The sequence below is a fragment of the Sinocyclocheilus grahami genome, unplaced genomic scaffold (genome assembly GCF_001515645.1).
Source record: "Sinocyclocheilus grahami isolate Dianchi unplaced genomic scaffold, SAMN03320097.WGS_v1.1 scaffold741.1, whole genome shotgun sequence".
Taxonomy (NCBI): domain Eukaryota; kingdom Metazoa; phylum Chordata; class Actinopteri; order Cypriniformes; family Cyprinidae; genus Sinocyclocheilus; species Sinocyclocheilus grahami.
In genome coordinates, this window is record NW_015505920.1 from 156330 (window position 1) to 184094 (window position 27765).

The window sequence follows — 27765 nt, forward strand, 5'->3', positions numbered from 1 at the left end:
AAAAACTAATTTCACTGTTTTTTGATCCTGACACAAAATGCTAACATTAATTGACTAATCATATCAGCAGCACATGTGAAAGTGTGAATGAGTACTAGTCAGGTGAAATCACTATCATACTAATTCGATTGTCAGAGCAGACTGATTGCTATAAAAGGAGGGAAGAAGCGCTTCCAATCATTGTGTTCTTGTTAGCAATGGTTACCTCCAAAGAAACACGTGCAGCCATCATCGGTTTGCATCAAAATGGCCTACCATGCAAGGAAATTGCTACAAAGAATATTGCACCTGAAAGAACCATTTACCGGATCATCAAGAACTTCAAAGTGAAAGTGAAGTGACGTGTGGCCAAGTATGGTGTACCATACTCAGAATTTCTGCTCTGCATTTAACCCATCCAAGTGCACACACACAGCAGTGAACACACACCATGAACACACACCCGGAGCAGTGGGCAGCCAATGCCGTGGCGCTCGGGGAGCAGTTGGGGGTTCGGTGCCTTGCTCAAGGGTCTCACCTCAGTCGTGGTATTGAAGGTGGAGAGAGCGCTGGTCATTCACTCCCCCCACTGACCTGAGACTCGAACCTGTGACCTTCGGCCTTCCAAGTCCGACTCCCTATCCATTAGGCCACGACTTTTGGACAACGGCCTGGTGTCAAGAAGGGCAGCAAAGAAGCCACTTCTCTCCAAGAAAAATGTCAAGGACAGACTGAAATTCTGCAGGAAGTACAAGGATTGGACAGCAGAAGACTGCAAAGTTATTTTCTCTGATGAAGCTCCCTTCCAACTGTTTGGGACATCTGGAAAATCGATTGTTCGGAGAAGAAAAGGTGAACGCTACCATGTGTCCTGTGTTGTGCCAACAGTGAAGCATCCTGAGACCATCCATGTGTGGAGTTGCTTTTCAACCAAGGGAGTGGGCTCTCTCACAATTCTACCCAAAAACACTGCCATCAAGAATGGTATCAATTCTTCCAACGATCCATGAGCAATTTGGTGATGATCAGTGCATTTTCCAGCATGATGGAGCACCATGTCACAAAGCAAGAGTGATAAAGAAGTGGCTCGAAAATCATTACATTTAAATTTTGGATCCGTGGCCAGGCAACCCCCCCGGATCTCAATCCCATAGAGAACCTGTGGTCAGTCCTCAAAAGAGTGGACAAGCAGAAGCCCACAAATTGTGATCAACTCCAAAAACTAATAAGGCAAGAATGGATTGCCACCAGTCAGGATTTGGCCCAGAAGCTGATAACCAGCATGCCAGAGCGAACTGCAGAGGTTATGAAGAACAAGGGTCAACACTGTAAATATTGACTCATTATATATATTTTTTGCCAATAAAAGCCTTTAAAACTTATGATATGCTTATCATTGTTTTTCAGTATACCATAGAATCATGTGGAAAAATAATCCACAAATACCGAAGCAGCAAACTTAGCAAAACACAAAATTTATGTCACTGCCAAAACTTTTGGCCATGACTAATATTGTTGTCTGTTTCATGTAAATGATGGCTAGTGAAGCCATAAAATACTGCCATAAACCTCTCTTCCACATTGTTCTTTGACCAAATAAAAGCTGAATACTATTTAATTTGTTGTGAGTAAAATCACCTCGGATTTGTCATGTAACATTTAAGAAAGGTAGCAAAAACTCTGTTTTTGTGCTTAACTTTACTGCGATGCTGCTTTCTGTGTCGCCTTTCATTCTGCCACATTCCACTTCTCTTCCATTTAACCTAAACTGGAAACTCACTGGTTCCCTTTTGGCCTTTATTAAAAAATGTCATACAGGGGTAGTATTTGAATACAAACCGTCAGATCAGAATAATTAACACCATTCAACAGCCAAATGAACAAACACTGTAACACATACAGAGGAACCATGTTTTTCCCCATGTCTGTGATAATGTTCAAGCTGACAAAGACAGATGCATGTCTAACAGATTAAAAAGCCATTCTCTGAATTCCTGGTCACATCTCAGCCACTGATGATGATGTCAAACTGCCCTTCCCAAGACCAGTTCTGCAAGGTGTTCAACTCCCTATTCACACGTTTCTTGAAACTGTAAAAAAAAAAAAACAGCCTTTTGTGCCCTTGAAAATGAACTACTGCCAGGGTGTTTCTTTTCTGTCTTTCAGCCTGTTGGAGATCTTTGACCAAACATTTCTGTGCTTCTTGAACACTGATCTGAACTTTAACATTTTATTGTGATATTTTTCTTTTACAAGTTATAAAATGTAATTCAAGAGTAAGCATTTAAGTTGTTAGCTGTCTTGTAATCATTCACTTTACACTTACACTAACTTGGGCTCTCACACGGACTGGTGGTGGGTGGTGTGAGGGTGGTGTGGCTCAGTGTTTAAAAAAAACAGTGGTTTTAAACTTTACAAGGACCAATCCCTGTGCTACAATCTCTGTGTCCTTGAGTTAGGCACATCACCTTGGTTTTCCCTGTAATGCGTGTATTGTAAGTTTCTTTGGGTAAAAGTTGTCAGGTGATTGAGTATTATTAAATATCAAGATTTACTCTAAAATAAATCCCGTCTTTTTAATGATAATTGCATTGAAAAATTAAGATGACATTAGGGTATCAGAAGTTTGAGTTTTTTATATAATATGAAAGAAGTACTCTGAGCTATTACAGCATCTATCAATATTAAGTTAACTACAACAGCTTGATACCTCCTGAATTTACCTTTGCCCTGTTGTATGCAAAGGGCCCTTTATTTTTTAGAAAGCAATTTCCTGAAACAATATTATCAACACTACAATGAACTTTGATTGATTCAAAATCAAATCATTTCTAAAGCAAGAGATAAATAAATTATTGTTCTCTTTTCCTTTTTGTTAGATGGAAGATCCTGCACTTTTGGAATATTCATCAACTCTGCTGGATCCAAATGAGGTCGGACGTAGCGCTCCTCTCAGGCTTGGGTGAGTATGTCAGTGGGCTTTAAACTCTGTCCTATTAAGCTATCTTAAATGGACAGCTAAGACATGGATGCTTCATATGTGGATATTACAGTGCAGCCTGAACTCATTCTTCTGAAATGCTTTCAGTGTATTTCCACATAATTTTACCTTGCAAACTGGATCTCTTAAAGATGCAGTTCACTATCACTGAAACAGGCCTACTTGAACACTAGAAAATACCACGCTTTCTGATATATGTTTCTGATCTGCCTGCCTATTTTTTCTTCGCCACAGCTCTAGAAGAATGCAGAACAGGTCTTTTAAATGGCTCTAAATGTTAGGGTATATGTGGATAGTAAATGCATCAAATGTTTCGCTGGTAGTTATGGTCTTACTGTTCTGGATAAAGTTCAGAATCACAGTACAAAGGGAGTGGTATCTTTTTAAGAGGTTTATGTTAGTAAAATTGAAGTAATAAAGAGGGATTTAACTCACATTCTTATGTAACTGCTGCTAATGCCAGCGGGTTTGTCATTGATCTGTGATTGATAATTCTGGTATACTTAACATGAAACACTTTTTCCATTCAGTGCACTGGATGAAAGGAAAGCACCATCAGAAGAGTTAAAAGATGAAAATAAAGAGGAATGAGGATGTATCTTAATATAATATAGTTTTTGCAATATAGGATGCAGATCATTTATTAGATGGTGGTTGAAACATGACACTAAGGCCAGATGGTAAAGTAATAGATGTGCAGATTTTCACACAATGTGTTTGAGAGGCCTGACAATGCATCCACCGTGTTTGTCTTTCACCACACAATAGAAATAATACTGCAGTTTGATTTATTGTGAATTTACAAAACCTCATCTGCAAGTTTAAATTTAATCTCTACCTGAGATTTCAGTCTGAGTTTAAAGTAATGGAGAAACAGGATTAACGTTAACCCAGAGTTACAATAACATCAAAGTTCACCCAAAAATGGAAATTCTGTCATTAATTACTCGCCATCATGTCATTCCAAATCCGTAAGACCTTCGTTCATCTTCTGACACCTCAAAGACAGCAACGCAACTAAAACGTTTTATGGCCCAGAAAGGTAGTAAGGACATCATTAAAATAGTCCATGTATCATCAGTGATTAAACCGTTATGTTATGAAGCAACAAGAATAATTTTTGTGCACGAAGAAAACAAAAATAACAACTTTCTTTAACAATTTCTTCTCTTCCGTGTCAGTCGACACGCGTTTACGAGAGTATCACGAAACATACATGTGTGGCAGAAACTTGATTTAATTCAGATTTAAGATAAATCCTTATTGGGGAATCCCACCTAAATTTCATATTTTCAGGTTTTTATTAAAACCTGAAGTACTTTTGAAGTACCTCAAAGGTTTGGTATTCCTGGATATCAGTTTCATTATTCAGATGTCTGCTGTTGGAGGATGCTGATATACTTCTCACCGTTGACGCTGGTTGCAGGTTTGTAGCAGGGGTGATAGGCAGAGAAAGGATTCCCACCTTCGAGAGGATGCTGTGGAGAGTTTGTCGTGGAAATGTCTTCCTGCGACAGGCAGATATCGAGGACCCACTTGAGGACCCTGCCACAGTCAGTTTCCCCTGTGAAAAAGAAATAACTTCTAGATAAATTTTCAAGATATAATTTTCATTTTGGATTATAACTGTATATTTAATAGGAACTTGCTCTTATGTGTTTTTTTTCTTTCCTTTTTTTCCAGGGAGACCATGTACACAAGTCAGTGTTCATCATTTTCTTCCAGGGAGACCAGCTGAAAAACAGAGTCAAGAAGATTTGTGAAGGGTACGAGAATATCACGGCCCAGTCTCAATACAAAGTGACCAAAACAAAAGAAAATGGTGTTTACATGAGATTTTGAAAACATGACATTGTTCTCTGATTTTGTAGACTTTGGGTTGGTAAAAAATTATGTATTGTTTTTGAAAGAAGTTTCTTACGCTCAGCAAGGCTGCATTTATTTGATGAAAATACATGACAGTAATCTTGTGAAATATTATTGCAATTTAAAATAACTGTTTTCTATTTAAATATATTTTTAAAAGGCTGAAATTTCAAAATTTTTATTACCAATGTTTGAAATAGTTACGCATATTTTTGTGGAAACCGTGATACATTTTTCAGGATTCAAAAAAAGAGCATTTATTTGAAATGGAAATCTTTTGTAACATAATTTTCTTTGTCATTTTTAATCAATATAATGCATCCTTGTCGAATAAAACTTAATTTCTTTAACAAAAAAAATCTTACTCACCCCAAACTTTTGATAGTGTTTTTGATAGTGTAGTGTACAGGTGCATCTCAATAAATTAGAATGTCGTGGAAAAGTTCATTTATTTCAGTAATTCAACTCAAATTGTGAAACTCGTGTATTAAAGGGGTCATATGATGCTTTTTTAAAGATAATTATTTGGTGTATTTGGTGTAACAGAATATGTTGACATGCTTTAATGTTCAAAAAACACATTATTTTTCAAATACTGAACATTATTGTAGGTCCTCTATGCCCCGCCTCTCTCAAATGCTTAGTTTTCTACAAAGTCCCTCCTTCCGACAAGCGCAGTCTGCTCTGATTGGCCAGCTGACCCAGTGCATTGTGATTGGCCGAACACCGCAAGCCAAATCGCGAGCTTCATCTTTCAAAATAAATGTAAAGACAGAGCCTGAAAGGGGAACAGAGTCGCGTGACAGACACAGTGATAAAGCTGGTATGTGTTGTATGCAGTACACAAGCCGCGGTTAAAACAGCTGACTCCATTGTGATGTGACCCTGTCTCTCTCTCTCTCTCGCTCTCTCTGTCACACACACGTGCGCGCACGCACGCACACACGATGCGCAAAACTCCGCATTTGAACAGTCAATAGCAAATACTTAAACTAATAACAAAACAGTAGCTGATTCAGAAGCGCCAGATTGTCATAGCAAAGTAAGAATTACCTCCTCTCCTAGGTTCACGAAACGGTCGTCCATAAAATGCATTGCTGTTCTGTTGTAAGTAATCTTAAAGATTCCTAAATGCATCTACTTTCGGAAGGCCAAATAAAGTGCTTTTGCTTTCGCCTAGAAACGACGTGTCAAGGAATTTGGCTACAGTTGTCGTATTCCTCTTGTTAAACCACTCCTGACTACTTCTTGACCACTACTTCTGCTGACCAGCTTTTTTCTGATTTCATTTTCCAGCAGAATTTGGCACCTGCCCACACTGCCAAAAGCACCAGAAGTTGGTTAAATGACCATGGTGTTGGTGTGCTTGACTGGCCAGCAAACTCACCAGACCTGAACCCCATAGAGAATCTATGGGGTATTGTCAAGAGGAAAATGAGAAACAAGAGACCAAAAAATGCAGATGAGCTGAAGGCCACTGTCAAAGAAACCTGGGCTTCCATACCACCTCAGCAGTGCCACAAACTGATCACCTCCATGCCACGCCGAATTGAGGCAGTAATTAAAGCAAAAGGAGCCCCTACCAAGTATTGAGTACATGTACAGTAAATGAGCATACTTTTCAGAAGGCCAACAATTCACTAAAAATGTTTTTTTTATTGGTCTTACGAAGTATTCTAATTTGTTGAGATGGTGAATTGGTGGATTTTTGTAAAATGTGTGCCAAAATCATCCCAATTAAAAGAACCAAAGACTTAAACTACTTCAGTCTGTGTGCACTGAATTTATTTAATACACGAGTTTCACAATTTGAGTTGAATTACTGAAATAAATGAACTTTTCCATGACATTCTAATTTATAGAGATGCACCTGTATATTTGACATATTCTTAAAATTAAAATCTTCCATATTCATATTAAATTTTTTTCCAATATTTTTATGTTAGGTTTCGGGCATCTCTTTACCCCTGTCCTGAGACCTCTCAAGAGAGGAAGGAAATGGCAGCTGGAGTCAACACTCGAATTGATGATCTCCAGATGGTAAGACATATGTGCAATATGTGCACACACTTAAACACTCACGTTATGAGCAAAGGTCTCTTTTATTTCTTTGGCCACAATAAGTGAATGTAGACTTTTTTTCTTGTATGAGGCAAGTTAAATCTTATGGATGCCGGATCTAGTTCTGTTAAGATTGTTTTCTCTGTTGCTTTGTTCACTTTGCCCCCAAATCTGAATTAGTTTTCAAATCCTGCCACACTGTTTGCACTGTCATTTTACAAATGATGAAATCTGATCTGCTTATTCAGATGGCATCGCCAATATGGGGGTAGAATCGTTGCATAATTCCAAATAAATACATTATGATCCACAAATAAATGTAAAGAGATTAACAAAAATAAAATGTATTGATAAATAAATAGAATGAGATCCACAAATAAATCTTAGAGTTTCACAAACAAGAATTAAATTCACACAAAAAATAAAATGAGATTTGCAAATAAAAAAGATATTCACAGATATATTTTTATGTCACAAACACAACTTTGCCTGGCATTCATTTGTGAATCGCGTCCTGTGCATTTGTAGATCGCTGCATGCATTTGTGGATAGCTCCCTGTGCATTTGTAAATCGTTGCGCTTATTTGTGGATTTTGAGACATTTCAAGCGTCAAGAGGCAAACCAATCCACAAATGGATGGACTCTACCCCCCTTCTACTTAAGCCAATCAGATACCGGTCACGTGGCACCGACCAATCGTAGCGTGTTCTCGCTCCAACCAATTACGTTTTGCCTTACAATCAGTGTGGGACCAGGCACCAAACACGCTATTCTGGCTAATTAACCGCTTCAAAATGGACGATCAGGACAGTTTAAGACAGGTAAGTGGTGCTCATCAGCATTATTGTAATAATATCTAAAATAAAACAAGTAATGTTATATGTAATTTAATCAGTGTTTCCTGTATCACTACTGTATGGTGACGCATTGCTGTTATATTGTAATAATAATAATAATAGTAATTATTATTATTATTATTTCGTTCTGTTTGAAAACGAGCAAACGAAAATTAAGCTAGATGTTTCGTAGGCCTATTTTTGTTCGATGAGCTTATGCTTTAGTATTTGTTTCACATGCGTGGGCAGCTTTTGACACTTTAGTCTGATTATATATTAATTATGTATTAGTGATTATATATTATTAAATTATATCTTTAGCTGAATCAAGCCGCGCATCGCGTTCTTCTTCTGGGTAAAATTCCAGGGCTGCGTTTCCCAAAAGCTTTGTAAGCCTAAGAAGTTCGTAAAACGATCGTACGACTGATCTTAATATTACGGTCTGTTTCCCAAAAGCATCGTAACTTAAGTAGCACTTGAAAATCATCGTAGATCTACGAGTGCTCTGGAGTAATCGTAAAGCCTCAGTGCATCGTAAGAAGACAGATTTATGCGGTCACCTGCAGGACAATCGGCAGATTACACCTGTAACTTTAGGCAAGTGCAATGTGATTATAATATAAAGTGTATAATATATGAATTTATAAATGAAATAATTAAAAAAGGGCAGAAAAAATAGAAGAAGAATAAAAGATAGAATAGAATAAATAATCAACAGAATTATTTAATAATTATAATTATTAGAATAAATAGAATAAAAGAAGTAATGTAAATATGCTTCAAATTGGTCAATGACTTATTGACGTGCACGAAAACCAATGTATTGGACCCGGAAATAACGTCTCTATGTAGATATTATATACTATAATATATTTTTATATAAAGTATATTATAGGCTATATAATTATGTAAAATATAATATTATACGTATAAATATAATATAATATAATATAATATAATAATAGTTATTATATCCGAGTTCTCTGGAACGTAGATTAGGTTAACATTTCAATAAACGCGCGTGTACTACAATTACGAGCCATTCTATAAGGTGACATTTCAGCACTTGACAAACGCATAGCGACTCCTAAAGTAGCATCTAAAGCATGGCTACGTGCGATTGCGTTAAGTGCATTTTTGGGAAATGCATGTGAAACAATAACGAACGATCGTAAAATGACTCGTAGAAAACGCTCTTAAGCGCTAAGATCAGTCGTTATCGAGAAACGCAGCCCAGGCTTTGCTTTATACTGAAGGAATAGGCTGCGCTGCGCCTGGATGTGAGCGCAAAATACAGATGAGCTCAGACGGGAAAGACTGTATAGTACCTCTTGTTGAATTTAGGCTATAGGCTACGAATTAAATCAAAACAAATTTGTTTTCGATTGTTTTATTTAAGTAGACCTTTAGACATAAGGTGCGCCAGAAAGCGCTCCCTGTTATTTTACAAAAGCAATTTGTAACGTTTTGTTGTTATTGTGGAAGTATAGAAAATAAAGCAGACATTTCTTTCCTCTGTTATCACAGTGTAGCCAAAAGGATCGCGCCGGCGCCGCCGAACCGAGAAGAGTAGTGCTGTGCTTCATATGAGATGTATATTTGCAAGAAATATAGCCTATAGGCCTACAACAGCCAGACAGTTTGAATAAACGTTATTGTGACTAATTTGCAGGGCGGTACATGAGATGAACTCTTATTCTGTGTGATGGGATATAGGCAGTAAAGACAGGCTGAGAGAAAGGACAAATAGCAAGCTCATTTTTTAACCCACGAAAAAAAATACAAAAAAATCTAATTTTCGTTTGCCAAACAGAACGTTTTTTTCGTATTTCGATTTGTTGTTAAATCAAACTTCAGTCATTCAAATAAAGAAATATTAAGCCCAGTTTTGATCTGATCAAAGCCTAAAGGAGTCATGGGTCAGTGCAGTTATTGGCTAGCATATATGTTGTAGACAGATTGGAGATTAATCCTAATAAACATGCCACTACAATTAAAACCATTACATTAAAATACATTTAAAACAGTGTATTTCAATAATTTCAGCAGCGTGCAGATCCTGGTTTATGTCAGACTGTGGCGACAGCAGCGTGTGCAGTCGCTTAGCTCGCTCACATAATGTACCATATATCTATAATGACGGGAAACATGTCGTTAAAACGAGAAAATATGTCATTAAAACGACATAACATCTCGTTATTACGACACAATTGAGTGGAAAAAATCATATGTGTGTGGCAGCAATGCGTCACCGTACAGTAGTGATACAGGAAACACTGATTAAATTACATATGACATTACTTGTTTTATTTTAGATATTATTACAATAATGCTGTGATGAGCACCACTTACCTGTCTTAAACTGTCCTGATCGTCCATTTTGAAGTGGTTAATTAGCCAGAATAGCGTGTTTGGTGCCTGGTCCCACACTGATTGTAAGGCAAAACGTGATTGGTTGGAGCGAGAACACGCTACGATTGGTCGGCGCCACGTGACCGGTATCTGATTGGCTTAAGTAGAAGGGGGGTGGAGTCCATCCATTTGTGGATTGGTTTGCCTCTTGACGCTTGAAATGTCTCAAAATCCACAAATAAGCACAACGATTTACAAATGCACAGGGAGCTATCCACAAATGCATGCAGCGATCTACAAATGCACAGGACGCGATTCACAAATGAATGCCAGGCAAAGTTGTGTTTGTGACATAAAAATATATCTGTGAATATCTTATTTATTTGTAAATCTCATTTTATTTTTTGTGTGAATTTAATTCTTGTTTGTGAAACTCTAAGATTTATTTGTGGATCTCATTCTATTTATTTATCAATACATTTTATTTTTGTTAATCTCTTTACATTTATTTGTGGATCATAATGTATTTATTTGGAATTATGCAACGTTTCTACCCCCATACGCCAATATCTCTGTGCATCTGCATTAGCTGATATAGTAACGATGTAAGCACCGGCACAATGGCAAGACCACCTGTTTGTAGTCTGATCAAAGTCGATATGTCCTCATCTGTGTGTGTGTGTGTGTGTGTGTGTGTGTGTGTGTGTCATCTGTTTCTATCTGAGCAGCATGTGAACGAACAGTCCTAACCTGATCTTGGGCCCTGATGAAAACAAATGAGTTTATGATGGTAGCAACATCCATGAATTTAATATAATTTCCTTCTGTTCCTGCACTACTCAGTCTAAACGGAAGTTCTTACATCAGGGATTATAAAATGATGATCATAAAATAAGGTAGAAAAACAAAGCGTAGCTGTTTACTGAGTGCTTAAAAGATTCAAACAGGAGAGCCAACAAACTCATGAATGCATGCTGGTTTTGAAGTGATATGACTGAATACGATTTGACAGTACATCAATTGATGTAATTTGCTTCATAAACTGCAGCTGAGTGGCGTAATAGAATTACATGACATGAGAGTGTGATTAGAAACTTAGTGCTGTACTAAACACAGATTAGATTAGAGCTGGGCAGATTTCACTATAAGTAAAATAAATAATTAAACAATAAATTACAAGCAAATGTAAAAAAACATTGCGCTCTGACTGTCATATCAATTGCATATGCATTTGGCAAAGCTTTTATCCATAGCGACTTAAATTAAAACAGACCCTAAATATTTCCTGTTGCCCACATTGAAATTTAAATGTTTATCTATTTTTGTTCTTATGTCAATGACATTATTTAGCATTTTCCTTATATATTAGTCACAGTTAGTGCAGATCACTACAGTATGAGAGTGTATGTCTATTTATTTAAATGTATTATTATTATTATTATTATTAAAATTATTTATTTTTTTATTTTTTTAATTCATGATAAACTGAATTTTTCTTTTTGGCTTCCCTGATATACTGTGGCGCCCCCTGTGGGTGTGTGTGTGTCACTTCGAAAACCTCTGGTTTAGACTTTAGGTATCAAAACTCTGCACAGCTGTGTGTGTTTTTTTTTTTTTTATTTCCTTCTCTGTTTTTCTTTTTTATTCAGTCTCTTGAGCTGAGATTAAAGTAACAGACTTATGGTAAATTGCAGTGATTTGAATGAATTGTCCACTTGCTATGTCAGTGCACAGTCAGTATCTGTCGGTTTGTATGGCTGAGGGAATCTCCCTTAGTGAGTCATTTGGGGCTACTAGTAGGAGTAATGGGGGATTGCTTGGATTGTGTTACAGCTCTGGGTCTTTGAGAGAATCTCTCGCAGTGCCTTATTTGGGAAGGAAAAATTTTGCTGTGTGTGTCCTCACACATTTACATAGTACCCATAGCTTCCCACCCACACAGTTTAGACCTTCAGCACATGGCATGGTAGTTTATCACTGCTGCTTAGTTCTCACGTTAGATTTATTCAGTGTCTGCACAGTGGCACGTTCAAATTTCTGCATCATTCCATTTTTCTATACTCGCTGATAGTGATATGCTGTGTTGAACAAAAAAAATTGGCCAATCAGAATTTGAACTTTAATAAACCTTACTAAGTGTTGTGCCATGTTTAATTTTTGACAGGAATGAAATAAAAGGTTGTAAAGGGTTCGAAGGACAGTAAATTCAATGGATTGTACTGTTGTTTAACAAAATACCGATTGTTCAGCTTATGAGACATCTTTTTGAAATGAACTCTCAGTAGACAAAAACTCCATAAAACAGCTTTAAAAGTTGTGAAAATTACGTGATCTAGGACCTTTACAGTGTGTGCTATTGTGAAGACTGTAGGTCTGTCCCTCACAGCCTTCTTTTTATCTGTGTTAAATTCAAAATACCTGATTAAGGTTGTAAGAATTACTGTAAGAATTACAGAACCTCAGACACTTTGATCTTCTGAGACAGACAATACACACACAGTGCATTAACATACAGACATCTGTTTCCACATCTCACTGAGAGAAAATGCGGGAAAACATCTCTCACATATGCATCAGTTCCGAAACTCAGATACTTTGATCTCCTGAGAAACAGACAATACAAACTTACACGGGCATCTTGGAGAAACCCCACAGAGTGGCGGTGCAGGAAACGCCTCTCTCACATATGCATCAGTTCCTTTTCATCTCCTCCCTCCACTTGATTCACTCAGAATGGTCAATAGTATAATGTTCTATATGAATGCAAATAAGATTTACAGTCATGTTTGGTTTCATTTGAATAGTCTCAGGGTGAGTGGTACAATGGTCTTAATCTTACAAAAGTAGACTAAAAGATAATACAGATCCTAAGAGTTAAGAGATACTTTGATTACTGTAGAGGGTCATTCCATGCAAATGACCTTCTGTTCCCATTGAGGTGCAAACCACCCAGGTCTGGGACCTGGGTTAATGTAAATTCCAATTGTTTGTACATGCCTCCACTTGGGGGATGTTTTATCTTGGTTTTGTATTTAAAGGATTGCAGCAAAAGGGTCGGGGCGATTCTGTAGCCAGAAAGCCCGTAGTATGGAATGTGTTCACACACTCAATACTATGTATTTTCCTAAAGTCAGGTATGAATCCTTTACTCTTAGATTTGTCTATGAGAATTTGATGTCTTGTATTGATTTGATATCTTTGAATTGGCTATGTAGATAATTGGCATAATACATATTTACCTGACTGATAATAAATTGTTACATTTGATTTATTCTGACTTACTCTGAAATTATTTTCTCAAGTAGATTAAGTGAAGGCGTATGTTTCGGCAAAGCTGCGTCCAGGGTTCAGTGCATACTAAATCTCAGGTTAGATGGAGCATGGGCACATCAGGTGAGGTTATGGGTTTCTGACTAACCGCTTGACCTTAGTTTAATTTGTACTCGGTTACGTTAACCATGCATATAATTTCAGCTTTAATTAAGTTGTACGTAGCTATATTAACTATCGGGGGCTAGACAGAGGGTCTAGCAGAACCGCTGATTAATGTTTGGAGATTACATGGGTAACTGTAGGGGGCTAAACAGACCTACTATTTAAAGCATATTAAATAGTATTAGCCACAAACCTCTGGCTAAGGATCAAACTGGCGAGTTTGTGATCGTGGGGCCCACGCATAGCGGCCGCCGTGAGGCACCCTGAGCGACATAGATTCCTAATGAACGAGTAAATATAAAGTAAAGAGTTAACTAGAATAATCGAATGTCAGAATAATTAGAGACCGACAAACAACCAATTTGCCTTTCAACCTAAATTCGAGGTCATACTAAAATGGAGACAGATTTGAGTTAAACCTAATTTGAATAACTCTGCGCGCTGAAAAGACCGAACACGCAAGAAACCTTCATCCACTACTGGATACCTTCATTGGCCCAAGTGCGTGGACCTTACAGGTCTATAGACAGCTATGTGAAGCAACATTTTAGGCCATTGTAGGCAGGGCTAACCTCAAAACTGGCCAACAGAAATCGATTGACAAAAATCTGATTTGGGAAAAGAAAGTCTTGTTGTCTTCGCATCACATCTGGTTTCAAATGTAAGGTGCTTTTCACAGCGACTGTCTCATAGTGAGAGTTCTTGTCTGTGCATATCCGAATACTGAGGGAGTTTTTTCTTCATATTTGCCACACTTATTCACTGATTCTCTTTTATCCCACACCTTCTGAAAACTAACATACATATCCCTTTGCTCTCTGACTATTCAAAAGAAATGAAGGAACATATCCAAACACAAGAGTACTGACAGTGGCGGGACAGAGTGCACGCTCGAGTTCCATGTCACTGACTCACTTCGAGCTATTAGCGGGCCTGTTTGCCCCTGAGGTGAGAGAGAATGGTCACTATGCATGTGTGTGTGTGTGTGTCTGTCGGGCAGGAATCGTTAATGTCCCTGTGTTCCTCTCACAGATTTAGAGAGAATTTGGTATCCTTTAGTATGATACACATGCCTTGTTGGTGTTTCTGTTGCGGTTTGAGCAAGACCGAAGCTCTTCGGGACACATTATTTAATTTATTACATAATTACATTTTATTACATAAATTACATGATTTTTCAGCGTGGGTCAATCTCTGTATGTTTTGCAGCATGGATGAGCATGTGGGATATTCTAGCATGGGCAAGTGTGTCTGATTTCAGAGTGGGTGGCTGCATATGTCCCACCCGTGTGAGCAAGAATGCGCACTTGGACGTTAATGTAGCCACCAACATGCCAACCAGATACTGGCACAATTCCCTGGCCACTCCTGAATGATTGAGAAATCCACCTTACTTAAATAGAAGCCATACTGGCTATGTTCACACAACTCATGTTTAGGATTCACAAACATATTTACCAGCAGGTGTGGCTCTTGAATTTTCCTGTCCATACAAGAGCAGACAGAAGTGGCTTGTATACTTTTTCAGTGAACAAATAACCGAAGTTGAGCTCCTGTTTGTCGCTATTCTTGCAATAGCTCTGAATAACTATTGCAACAAAAGTGGGATGGCATTGGCAAAATACTTCAAAATCTTTCTTGTTCCATGCAAAAACAAATTACTTTTAATGGGTCCTCAAAAAGATGCACAATCTCATGAGCGAATGAACAGTTTGAATCAGACTAACTGAGCCAGTGAATCATCCAGAGTCATTACTGATCTTCCTTACTGAATCCCAAATGTTTTTTTTCTGTCATGTCGAATTCAAACTAAACGGAGAACCATTACTTTGTGTACTTCGCCTGACTTGACATCAGCCATAAAAAAAATATATTCACAACCGTTTTATTCTTTGTATGGAAAATCATTTAGACATTTAAAGGATATTGAACATTACCATGTTTCTATGTCAGACTTGACACTAAACTGCAGTCTGCTGAGATTCAGGTCTCTCAGGTTGCTCTTTCAGTTCTAATTGTGTATGTCACCTCACCTGTTCAGTTATCTCATATTTTCTGTTTTGGTCCCTCCTCTTCCTCTCTGCTGTGTGTTCCAGGTGCTGAATCAGACGGAGGATCACAGGCAGCGTGTTTTGCAGGCGGCTGCCAAGACTGTCCGGGTATGGTTCATCAAGGTCCGGAAAATGAAAGCCATTTATCACACTCTGAACCTCTGCAACATCGATGTCACTCAGAAGTGTCTGATTGCTGAGATCTGGTGCCCCGTGTCGGATCTAGACTCCATTCAGTTTGCCCTGCGTCGGGGCACGGTGAGGACACACACTCATGCATACACGTATATTGATTGATGTTTCTGTAAAACTACTAAGATCTTAAGCCAGAGGAGGTTGGTACAGTGTCTCAAAGCTTCAGGCTGCTACCTAGTATAACTGAATCCAGCAAATCAAATCACAACATAACTTTCCCTCTTTATAATTCAATTTACTCTCTAATGAGCACATCACTCAATTCCCATTGCAATAGGAAAACATTCATTGTCCCATTCATTCATATTTATATGCATGATATCTGATCTCAAATCAGCATCTTAGATGTTTCAATTGGCCTGTGTCATTGTCATTTGAACTCTAATTAGGGATGTACTAAAGCTGTATTTAGGCTAATCTGAGAAATAATATAGGCTTATTAGAGTTTATAGATATTTTAAAGACCCCATGATATGGCTTGAGACAGTATATCCTATTGAAACAAAAAATTGTTGTTGAACGATATAAAGCACAGTTTTGGGACATATTTAAGTAAAAGAATCTGAGATACAGGATTGGTTTTGAGATCGTATGGGTTTGATCTTTATGGACATAAAGTATTAAGTATTAATATGTGCAGGTCTTTAAAAAAGTCCTGTTGTAAGCTGCATTACAATGGGGCTGTATTTAGGCCAATTTACACTGATATGATAGACCACATATATTACCACCACACACATGTTGTCTCTAAGGAGTAGCCGATTTGTTCTTGTCATCACATACAGTGACTCACACTTTGTAAATGTGCCTTTAGCTTCTATTAGACCAGGACACACAGACACATGCACACAGGGGACTGAGTGTTAGGACGGAATGCCCAGATGCTTTTACATTGAGTCATGAGACCCCTCAGATCAAAGTTTGAATTTTCCTGTGGTCTAGAGCACCTGAAACCTGATCCCCTTCTCACAGCACCACAAGTGGACTCTGTCTATCACTTCTGCTCTGCTCTGATGAGAAAACCGATAAAACATATAAATTCAGATTTACATTAAATGAATTGGAAAATACATAAATGTTTCATGAAAAAGTTGAAATATGTATTTAAAAAACATTTATAATGTGTTTTTATTGCATACCAGTATACAGTGCCTTTATTTACTAGCCATTAAGTCAGAATGATTGTTTATCAATGCTTTGGCACAGCAATCTCAACTTCGACTAAACACCTGAACCAAACTTGTATATACAAGTATGTTCTCCGCTATGTTATGACAGATATTAGAAAGAGATTTGTTTGCATAGTATTTATTTCCTGATTTATTACACAGTTCAGTGAATTGGTTGGTATAGTAGTGTGCTGAAGATCCCTTCAGTGATGGATTGTAGATTCTCATAGCTTATTCACAGCAGATGGTGTGATGCCTCTATGAGGTCCGGGTTCTCACACCTTGCAGCAGGACAGAGAGGGCAGAGTGGGTGTTATTCCTGTAAGCCCTGAGGTGAGAGGTTATAGTGTAAGGGTCAGAGGTCACTGCAATGTTAACCGTATAATAGTCACATTGTAAGAGGATTAACTGCTCACACAAATTCACCTTCTGTTCTTCTGTGTCTGCCTCTCAGTCTTTATAGGGTTAAAACGGGTTATACATAGTTTATATAATGCTGGGCTTACAGCAATCTACAGATGGATTCTTACAGCCAATTTGTAAATCCATGTAAGGCATTGTTTGGTAACAAAAAAGTGGCTTCCTTCTGAACTTAAATTAGAAGTGTAATAGTGTTAAGTTCATGTAGGCAGTCTGTTGAAATGTGAGGGATTGTGCTTGCATGCTAGTTCAAAGGCTGTATGTACAGTGGGTACGGAAAGTATTCAGACCCCCTTAAATTTTTCACTCTGTTATATTGCAGCCATTTGCTAAAATCATTTAAGTTAATTTTTTTCCTCATTAATGTACACACAGCACCCCATATTGACAGAAAAACACAGAATTGTTGACATTTTTGCAGATTTATTAAAAAGGAAAAACTGAAATATCACATGGTCCTAAGTATTCTGACCCTTTGCTGTGACACTCATATATTTAACTCAGGTGCTGTCCATTTCTTCTGATCATCCTTGAGATGGTTCTACACCTTCATTTGAGTCCAGCTGTGTTTGATTATACTGATTGGACTTGATTAGGAAAGCCTCACACCTGTCTGTATAAGACCTTACAGCTCACAGTGCATGTCAGAGCAAATGAGAATCATGAGGTCAAAGCAACTGCCTGAAGAGCTCAGAGACAGAATTGTGGCAAGGCACAGATCTGGCCAAGGTTACAAAAAAATTCTGCTGCACTTAAGGTTCCCAAGAGCACAGTGGCCTCCATTCCTTAAATGGAAGACGTTTGGGACAACCAGAACCCTTCCTAGAGCTGGCCGTCCGGCCAAACTGAGCTATCGGGGGAGAAGAGCCTTGGTGAGAGAAGTAAAGAAGAACCCAAAGATCACTGTGACTGAGCTCCAGAGATGCAGTCGGGAGACGGGAGAAAGTTGTAGAAAGTCAACCACCACTGCAGCCCTCCACCAGTCGGGGCTTTATGGCAGAGTGGCCAGACTATTATTCATAGGTATTCATACTTAAAGAGGTTCTAGCATATATATGTATTTGTTTGTTTGGATAGACACTGAAATGAATGATATCAACGGTTGGACATTTTCTAAAATGAAAATTGCTAATACAGTGGGTACGGAAAGTATTCAGACCCCCTTAAATTTTTCACTCTTTGTTATATTGTAGCCATTTGCTAAAATCATTTAAGTTAATTTTTTTCCTCATTAATGTACACACATCACCCCATATTGACAGAAAAACACAGAATTGTTGACTTTTTTGCAGATTTATTAAAAAAGAAAAATTGAAATATCACATGGTCCTAAGTATTCCGACCCTTTGCTGTGACACTCATATATTTAACTCGGGTGCTGTCCATTTCTTCTGATCATCCTTGAGATGGTTCTACACCTTCATTTGAGTCCATCTGTGTTTGATTATACTGATTGGACTTGATTAGGAAAGCCACACACCTGTCTATATAAGACCTTACTGCTCACAGTGCATGTCAGAGCAAATGAGAATTATGAGGTCAAAGGAACTGCCTGAAGAGCTCAGAGATAGAATTGTGGCAAGGCACAGATCTGGCCAAGGTTACAAAAAAATTTCTGCTGCACTTAAGGTTCCCAAGAGCACAGTGGCCTCCATTCCTTAAATGGAAGACGTTTGGGATGACCAGAACCCTTCCTAGAGCTGGCCGTCTGGCCAAACTGAGCTATCGGGGGAGAAGAGCCTTGGTGAGAGAGGTAAAGAAGAACCCAAAGATCACTGTGGCTGAGCTCCAGAGATGCAGTCGGGAGATGGGAGACAGTTGTAGAAAGTCAACCATCACTGCAGCCCTCCACCAGTCGGGGCTTTATGGCAGAGTGGCCCGACGGAAGCCTCTCCTCAGTGCAAGACACATGAAAGCCCGCATGGAGGACTCCAAGATGGTGAGAAATAAGATTCTCTGGTCTGATGAGACCAAGATAGAACTTTTTGGCCTTAATTCTAAGCGGTATGTGTGGAGAAAGCCAGGCACTGCTCATCACCTGTCCAGTACAGTCCCAACAGTGAAGCATGGTGGTGGCAGCATCATGCTGTTGGGGTGTTTTTCAGCTGCAGGGACAGGATGACTGGTTGCAATCGAGGGAAAGATGAATGTGGCCAAGTACAGGGATATCCTGGACGAAAACCTTCTCCAGAGTGCTCCGGACCTCAGACTGGGCCGAAGGTTTATCTTCCAACAAGACAATGACCCTAAGCACAGAGCTAAAATAACGAAGGAGTGGCTTCACAACTCTGTGACTGTTCTTGAATGGCCCAGCCAGAGTCCTGACTTAAACCCAATTGAGCATCTCTGGAGAGACCTAAAAATGGCTGTCCACCAACGTTTACCATCCAACCTGACAGAACTGGAGAGGATCTGCAAGGAGGAATGGCAGAGGATCCCCAAATCCAGGTGTGAAAAACTTGTTGCATCTTTCCCAAAAAGACTCATGGCTGTATTAGATCAAAAGGGCGCTTCTGCTAAATACTGAGCAAAGGGTCTGAATACTTAGGACCATGTGATATTTCAGTTTTTCTTTTTTTAATAAATCTGCAAAAATGTCAACAATTCTGTGTTTTTCTGTCAATATGGGGTGCTGTGTGTACATTAATGAGGAAAAAAATTAACTTAAATGATTTTAGCAAATGGCTGCAATATAACAAAGAGTGAAAAATTTAAGGGGGTCTGAATACTTTCCGTACCCACTGTACACATGGCATTCTTCCTCATGCCTTATTTGACTAGCAGCTATTAATATCAACTGTCTTACACATTGCCTCCATACGCACTTACATGCTGTAAACTCAGTACTCAAGTTCAGTTCACGATTTAAGCAAACAAGTTTCCACAGATAAATGAACATTTACATAAATGCAATGTAGAGTTGCAAAGATATGTCTATACGTGTAGGCACAGGCATACATAAAACTGAGCCACTGTTTACTGGGAAGCAAACTGGAGCATTTGTTTTAATGCATGACTGTTTGTTTAAATTTCGCTCTATTTCATGCAGGAGAAAAGTGGATCCACTGTTCCCTCTATCCTGAACAGAATGCAGACCAAACAGACCCCACCCACCTACAACAAAACCAATAAGTTTACCTCTGGCTTTCAGAGCATCGTTGATGCCTACGGCATCAGCAACTACCGGGAAATTAACCCAGGTAACCCTGACCTTTAATATTTGTGTCACAGAGCAAGTCCCAAAGCCCTCTGTAGTGATTAAAATGAGCTGCAGATCCTGTTGTGCTACATTTTTTAAAAATTAATTAATGTATTTTTATTTATTAAATGTTTTTTTTTGTGAGTGTCAAACATATTGTTTGTATCCATGTTTGTGCTCATGTGTTCAGCTCCGTACACCATCATCACCTTCCCCTTCCTGTTTGCGGTCATGTTTGGCGATCTGGGTCACGGTGTACTCATGACCTGCGCTGCACTTTATTTGGTACTGCGAGAGAGCCGATTAATTGCCCAGAAAAACGACAATGAGGTATCCATCCTCCCATCCATTTATCCACTGATCTCATAATTATTGTTTGATCATCTTGTTCAAATCAAATATTATTCATGTCATATAGCCAAGTATAGATCCTGAATACAGAAAATATTAATCCTAATTGTTTTTAACTAGTGATTTTGTGTTATTTTGCATGAAAATTAAAGTTTCGAATGTGAATAATAAAAGTTTTATTATGGTTTACTGGGATGCACCATCATCACTGTTTTGTGTGTTAAACACAATCTACTAAATATAGACAACTTCATTATACAGGAAAAATAACAAATTTAAAAAATATGCATTCATAATCTATGACAAAAATACTATTATAAACTAGGTTAGTGGATATTTTATCAGCAAAAGTTACTCTGGAAAAATTATGAGTGCACAATAATTTTATAAAATCTAAACATTTAGTAAAAAAATATATATTATTTAGGGGAGAAGAAATTGAAGTGTAGGACTAAAATCTGGTAAATTGTTACATAATTACTCTTTGTATTGTAAAATGCATCCATGAAAAACAAATAAATATATTTATATATAAATATATACTAAAAATTTAAATGTATTATTTTATAATATATTTCTTTTACATTTATAGCACCGTAATGAGGCAGCAACATATGATAGATAAGACAACAAGAAAGGCTATTAACATTCTTTCAATACAGAGCAGCAAAAAGCGCTTATGCGCATCACGTGCACAGAATGATGTGCTTGAAGCAACTCGGAGTCACAGCGTGCAGCGCTCCGCATAGAAAAGTTCAAAGCACAAAGGGAAGAGATATTGATGTGCAGTGTATTATATCTATGATAGAGTCTTTTCTTTTAACAGTTTTAAATTTCAGTTGCTGTGCACGTGAAGAATGATTCATAGTGCTCTCTACTCCAGTGTTGTGATCTAACAGACACACGGTAGAAAGTAACATGATTTAGAAACAGCACTAAACTCCAGCAAGATAAAGTCATTTTATGCAAAACCACTGATCTTTATCTACAGATCAAGTATAATAATAGGAGCACTGAATCATCTTGAGAGAGTTTCACCGTCTTGACTGTCGTAACCGAATGTGACACACAGTTTGAATGCTGAATGGAGGATGACAGACAGCCGAGTTTACATGAACTTAAATTTAATGACTTATATTCATCTGCACCTCACATTATAATATGAAAAGGCTTCAGAACACTTGGAACCTAGTGCACAAAAACATTATGGTACTTTATAATGTTTTTGTACCTTTCATGGGGCTTAATAATAACACAGAATAGTATACGCACAATATCGGATTTGGATTGGTCTCATCTGACCGATTCCCGATCCTGCAGCAAATGGCAGTATCGGAGCCGATACGATACTGTGTATCAGATCAGTGCACCCCTAGTTTACTTCACACTAAAGCTAAGTGTGACATTTATTAGAGTGGATTTGTGTGATGATTGTTTTAAGTTTAGTTTTAAAAGTTATAATATTTATAATTTTCTGTTAATAAAAAAACATGGTCTGAAAATGTACAGTTTAGGCATAAATTATGGCTTTTACTTAAATTCAAGGAACCTTGATAGTAATTGGTAAACAGATGCCTTTTAACATTGTATTAAATATACTTTCTTTTTGTTGATTCTACATTTCTTTGGTTATAAATCACAGTGTTCTCTCTCTCTCTCTCTCTAGATGTTTAACATGGTTTTTGCGGGCCGTTACATTATTCTCCTGATGGGAATATTTTCAGTCTATACTGGGATTATCTACAATGACTGTTTCTCCAAATCTCTCAATGTCTTTGGCTCTGGCTGGAGTGTCAGACCCATGTTTGGAGAGAAAGGAGGCAACTGGACGTGAGTTGTTCATTTCAACCCATTGATTTTACATTGATCTTGCTCTGAGGGTTGTTGTTGTTTTTTTGAGGCCCTCAAAATTTTTTACATAATTTTATCATAATCAGCCACTTTTTGAATTGATCATTCAGATTAGATCTTCATGCATGGCTAGTAAGTCATGATTATTTTTTTAACACTGATTTTCCATTGATTCTTTCAGGTCTAAGACACTGGATGATAACCGAGTATTACAGCTGGACCCTGCTGTGCCAAAAGTATTTAATGGACCCTATCCAATTGGCATTGACCCAGTAAGCACCTAGTTTCTGAACAGTTCTGTGGCAAAGATAGTCTAACCTCAGCCCTTTAAGAGCAGTTTCCTTTCTCATCTTACAGATCTGGAACATTGCCACCAATAAGCTGACGTTTCTGAACTCCTTCAAGATGAAGATGTCGATAATTCTGGGAGTCATCCACATGACGTTTGGAGTTACTCTCAGTCTTTTCAATCATCTGTACGCTCTTGTCCATTGTTACTCTCAATAGATCTGTATTAACATTTAATGCTAATTTAAGTCTGTTTGTCTACGTATGAAGGTACTTCAACAAACCTCTGAATATTTTCTTGGGTTTTATTCCTGAGATCATCTTCATGGTCAGTCTTTTTGGCTACCTGGTGCTGCTAATTTTTTACAAGTGGTTGGCATATGATGCCAAGAGCTCAAAAGAAGCCCCCAGCCTTCTAATAGCCTTCATCAACATGTGCCTCTTCAGCTACAATGATCCCACCAACAAACCTTTTTACACGGGACAGGTAAACACACACAGACAAACTCATCAGTATATGTGGCAAATGAGACAACTTGACATTTAAAACTAATGTATCTCTCTTTTTCTCTGTCTCTGTAGATTGTAATTCAGTGTCTGCTAGTTATTACAGCTCTCGCCTGTGTACCGTGTATGCTTATAGTAAAGACCCTAGTAATGCGCAGGCAATACCTCTGGAGAAGACATCTGGTAAGGACCTGTTTTACACACCACATTCGAGTTTGCTACTCGTCCAGTTTTTAATCTTTTTATTGTAATTTCCGTGTCCAGAATAAGGCATTTGTGGGATGTGGAGTGTTTAGATTGTAAACATGAACAATCATTACTACATCAGTAATGAAATTCTTCAGAATATTTATTAATGTCCACCTGGATGTCTCATAAGTAATTCTCAGCCCTGGAAAAGTCATGGATATGAATACAATCTTTGAAAGGTCATGTCATTTTTTATTGTTAATATACTATATATGCATGTATTACAATTTAAAATAACAGGTTTCTATTTTAATATGTTTTCAAATGTAATTTATTCATTAATTTACACCATTCACCAGTGTCATATGATCCTTCAGAAATCATTCTAATATGCTGTTTTTATTGGTTAGAAAGCATGGGAACCATGATAACCTAGATTATTATATAATGGCTCAGCTAAAACATATGCATTACTTCTACACACAATCATGACCTAGTGTGACTTTTGCTGTAGGGAACGCAAAACTTTGGGGGAATCCATGTGGGTAACGGCCCCACAGAGGATGAAGCTGAGATCATCCAACATGACCAGCTTTCCCAAAACTTAGAAGAAGAATTGCCTGAGGTGAGGGAACATTCTCTTTCTTGTAATCTGTCTCCTTGTCTCTCTTAAAACTAGCCTATATAAATAACTAATAATTTATTTTACTCATTAAATAGTTTACCCATCCTTGTTCCTTTTCCATTTTACAAAGATGCTTTAGTTTGTGAAATATAACAATAGTCTTTCTTTAGCCAGAGAATGACATAAGTTCTGCCAACCCATTTATCTGGGTATTTGTTTGGGTCAGGTTTTTCTGTCCGACATATGATGTCATCTGTTGATCCTGAGAATATCTTAATGCTTTATCACGAGAATAAGTAAAGTGAATTTCTTCATAGTAATCTATGTGAAACTTGTTTCCACCCACACGGTGACAAGTCACACCCAGGTAGAGGTCTACAAGGGTCCAAAAATTCTTTAAAAATTCTGTCCGAACCCGAAGAGACCCGTAAATGTGTTACACTGAACTGACCCGTCTATTATTTTGAAAGTTGGACCCGGGCCCGAGCAGGACCAAGAAATGTAAAAAATGTACTAGCCGGAACCGATGCGGACCGTCAATTATTTGAAAGATGGACCCGAACCCGGCCGTGAAGACACAGACCCGACTGGACCCGATCGGCACATATTCCACAGCAAATTGCTATTAACAAGTCAATAAAGAAGTTGCGAAAATTTAACTTTTTTCTTACCTAATGTAAGAAGCCTTCTCCCTTGTACCTGACTGTGATGCACACAATCCTCCTTGCCAAGAAAGTTCCATCCGTGTTATTCCTCTCTTGCCAATTGAAATGCGTAATCCACTCGTTATTCCAGTTTCAAAAGTCCACTTGCTGTCACAGGGACGGATGACAAATGCGACTTTGCAGTTTTGCATTTTTTGTATCTCGAGTCAACTTGCATAATAATTTAGACTGTTTGCCCATTTGGATTATTATAACGATTGCTCGTCCAGTGCCATGGCTGCTGACGTTAGCTTTACTTATTTGCTATCATCTCTGTGCTCTCTGAGCCGAGTCTGAGCCAAAATTTTAGATATAACAAGACGGTTCATTCATAATATTATTTAAAAAATAATCAATAATAACTCACATCACTCATAAAGGTATCCATTATCACCGTGCGTGTGCATTAACTCCGCCCACCCTGCTTCTGATGACGTCGCTCTTGTATTTTATTTTTTTTTTACCTTATTTCAAATTACCAACTCACACTTTTCTCATCCTAATTTTACAGGTTGAAAGTTACAAAACAACACACGCACAGCGCTGACTGACTCTGATAACAGCCGGGTGTTCTCCGAGTCCGATCGACTCTGGTATTACACACAATGTTAAACAGACCCGGGACCCGAAGTAATAGATTGGGACCCGACCCGGACCCGGCTGACCATTTAAAATATAGCCCCGAACAGGTACAGATCCCGGGTCGGGTCCCGGGTCCTCGGGTCTCGGGTCCTCCGTGTAGACCTCTACACCCAGTTACCAAAAACTGCATGTAAAAACTGCCGCAGTTGGCAGTGGGGTCACTCGCCTGCAGTGGGCATTCCATTCTGTGACTCACTGGATCTGTGATCTGCATACCAGTGCTGGTCTAAACTGGGGCAGCCCCTTTTAAAAGCACTATCTCTCCCCCCCAACCACTGTATCCCATGGCCACCAGCCTCAAAACACTAAACAAACACCCACCTGGCTAATTGGGTTTCTTTTCTCTGGAAATAAAATGGAGACAGATAACCTGCATTATTTTGAGGTTTGAGATGCAATCATTTCATTGTGTTAGTGCCAAATAATCTTCCTCTTTCCATTCCAAACAGGCCTGCCAGTAAACCACAGTCAGCCATTAAAGTCAATTTACTGGAGACTGAAGTCAAATCCCCAGGATTGTTTATCTGTCTCATTTTGGCCTTTTCAGTGACTCTATAAAGTAATTGGTCACTGAAGCCGCACTTAAAAATGTATCAATTTACAAAAACCAAGTGGCATCTGCATACAAATGACACTAGACCTTGTAAATAGCTTACATTTCTCAACCGATTTTTAGTGGACATATAATTCAGTCCCCCTCAGTTTCGCAAAGGTGTCTTAGCAGGTGTAGTTCATCACATCACATTCCTCTTTTGACAAACAGAAAATGTCCAAAATATTGTCCATCTGAACGTCTTTTTATGATGTGTTTTACTTGTGTTTCTTTAAAATAAATGCCACTTGCTTTATTATATTTTATTTAACGTCATTCATTTGTAGGTGTGATTTAAATGTCTGTATACTTTTTGGGGCAACTGCATTTTGCTGTGACTGATCTTTGCATTTTCTGTAAATCTAAGTGTATTTTTCCTCTCACTATCTCTTCATCAGATTCCTTATTAACCTTATTTTAACCCTGTGTGTCTGTCTGTGCATGTGTCTGATTACCTTCCAAGCTGTCAGAGGAGGAAGTGGTAAGAGCAGACAGCCTACTCGACTCTCTGTGTAGATGTTTGTTGTCATTTTTTACATTTGTGTGTGTGTGCACCATCACCCATCCAATCCTCTTGCTTGGTGGCTTGTGTGTGTTACTGCAGGCTTCAGTCTTGGGTTGTCTCCTGTAGTTGGTGTTCGGTTTTTTTCCAGTACAATTAGATTATTTTCTAGACATTAATTCTCCTTTTTTTTAGCCACCATCATTACATAGGAATGATCCAGTGAGCCGTGCTGGAGTGTAATTACGATATAAATCACACCAGGTAATGCTGATGATCTGAAAGACCCTGTGCTGTGATTTTGTTCTCATGCCCGTGAGATTCAGGGCTGCTAATCATGCTGTGATTGAGCTGGGAGTGGGATTAGATGTTTGTATTTTCATTAGTCTGAACTGGTCTTACTGCTCTCTTTCTTTCTCTCTTTAGTTTGATTTTGCAGATGTTGCAGTGCATCAAGCCATTCACACTATAGAATACTGCTTAGGCTGCATCTCAAATACCGCCTCTTATCTACGGCTTTGGGCACTGAGTCTGGCCCATGCGCGTAAGTAATACTCACTTTTATTGTACTGATTCCACCCAAAGGAAGTATGAACAGAATTCCCATGATCATGAAAAACCTGGTAATATCAGCGAATTTTGGAACTGATTTCCAGGCCTGGGAAATACATAGAAATTAGTTTATGCTTAGTTCTAATTTATAGACTAGCAATTAAACTCTTTGTAATCTCTAATAAATAAAAAACGAAATAAAATCCATGCACTATTCATGTAATGGAAATTCATGAATTGCAACCCTGTATAAATGTCAGTATGTTTTTCCTCTCAATATTAGTGGTCGACCGATATATGGCCAAGGCCGATATATTGACCAATATTTGGCATTTTTCAAATATCGGCATTGGCCGATAAGTTTTTCTGTTTGGCCGATGTGTTCGAGGCGCTGAGA

At 38.2% G+C, this 27765-nt stretch overlaps 1 protein-coding gene across 2 annotated transcripts in view; it reads left to right on the forward strand.

The window, feature by feature from the left end:
- The window catches only part of LOC107560757 (V-type proton ATPase 116 kDa subunit a-like), a 39185-nt gene that overhangs the window by 9080 nt on the left and 2340 nt on the right, over positions 1–27765 (forward strand). The window contains exons 6-20 of one of the 2 annotated variants that reach the window (XM_016245014.1): positions 2859–2941; positions 4407–4533; positions 4664–4746; positions 6793–6886; positions 15628–15840; positions 20416–20566; positions 20756–20895; positions 22583–22746; positions 22949–23039; positions 23125–23243; positions 23326–23542; positions 23638–23745; positions 24266–24376; positions 26778–26795; positions 27243–27360. In XM_016245014.1, coding sequence (XP_016100500.1) covers positions 2859–2941; positions 4407–4533; positions 4664–4746; positions 6793–6886; positions 15628–15840; positions 20416–20566; positions 20756–20895; positions 22583–22746; positions 22949–23039; positions 23125–23243; positions 23326–23542; positions 23638–23745; positions 24266–24376; positions 26778–26795; positions 27243–27360 — 1837 coding nt within the window. The remainder of the gene's footprint in view (positions 1–2858; positions 2942–4406; positions 4534–4663; positions 4747–6792; positions 6887–15627; positions 15841–20415; positions 20567–20755; positions 20896–22582; positions 22747–22948; positions 23040–23124; positions 23244–23325; positions 23543–23637; positions 23746–24265; positions 24377–26777; positions 26796–27242; positions 27361–27765) is intronic. The other variant, XM_016245015.1, reaches the window with a different exon arrangement.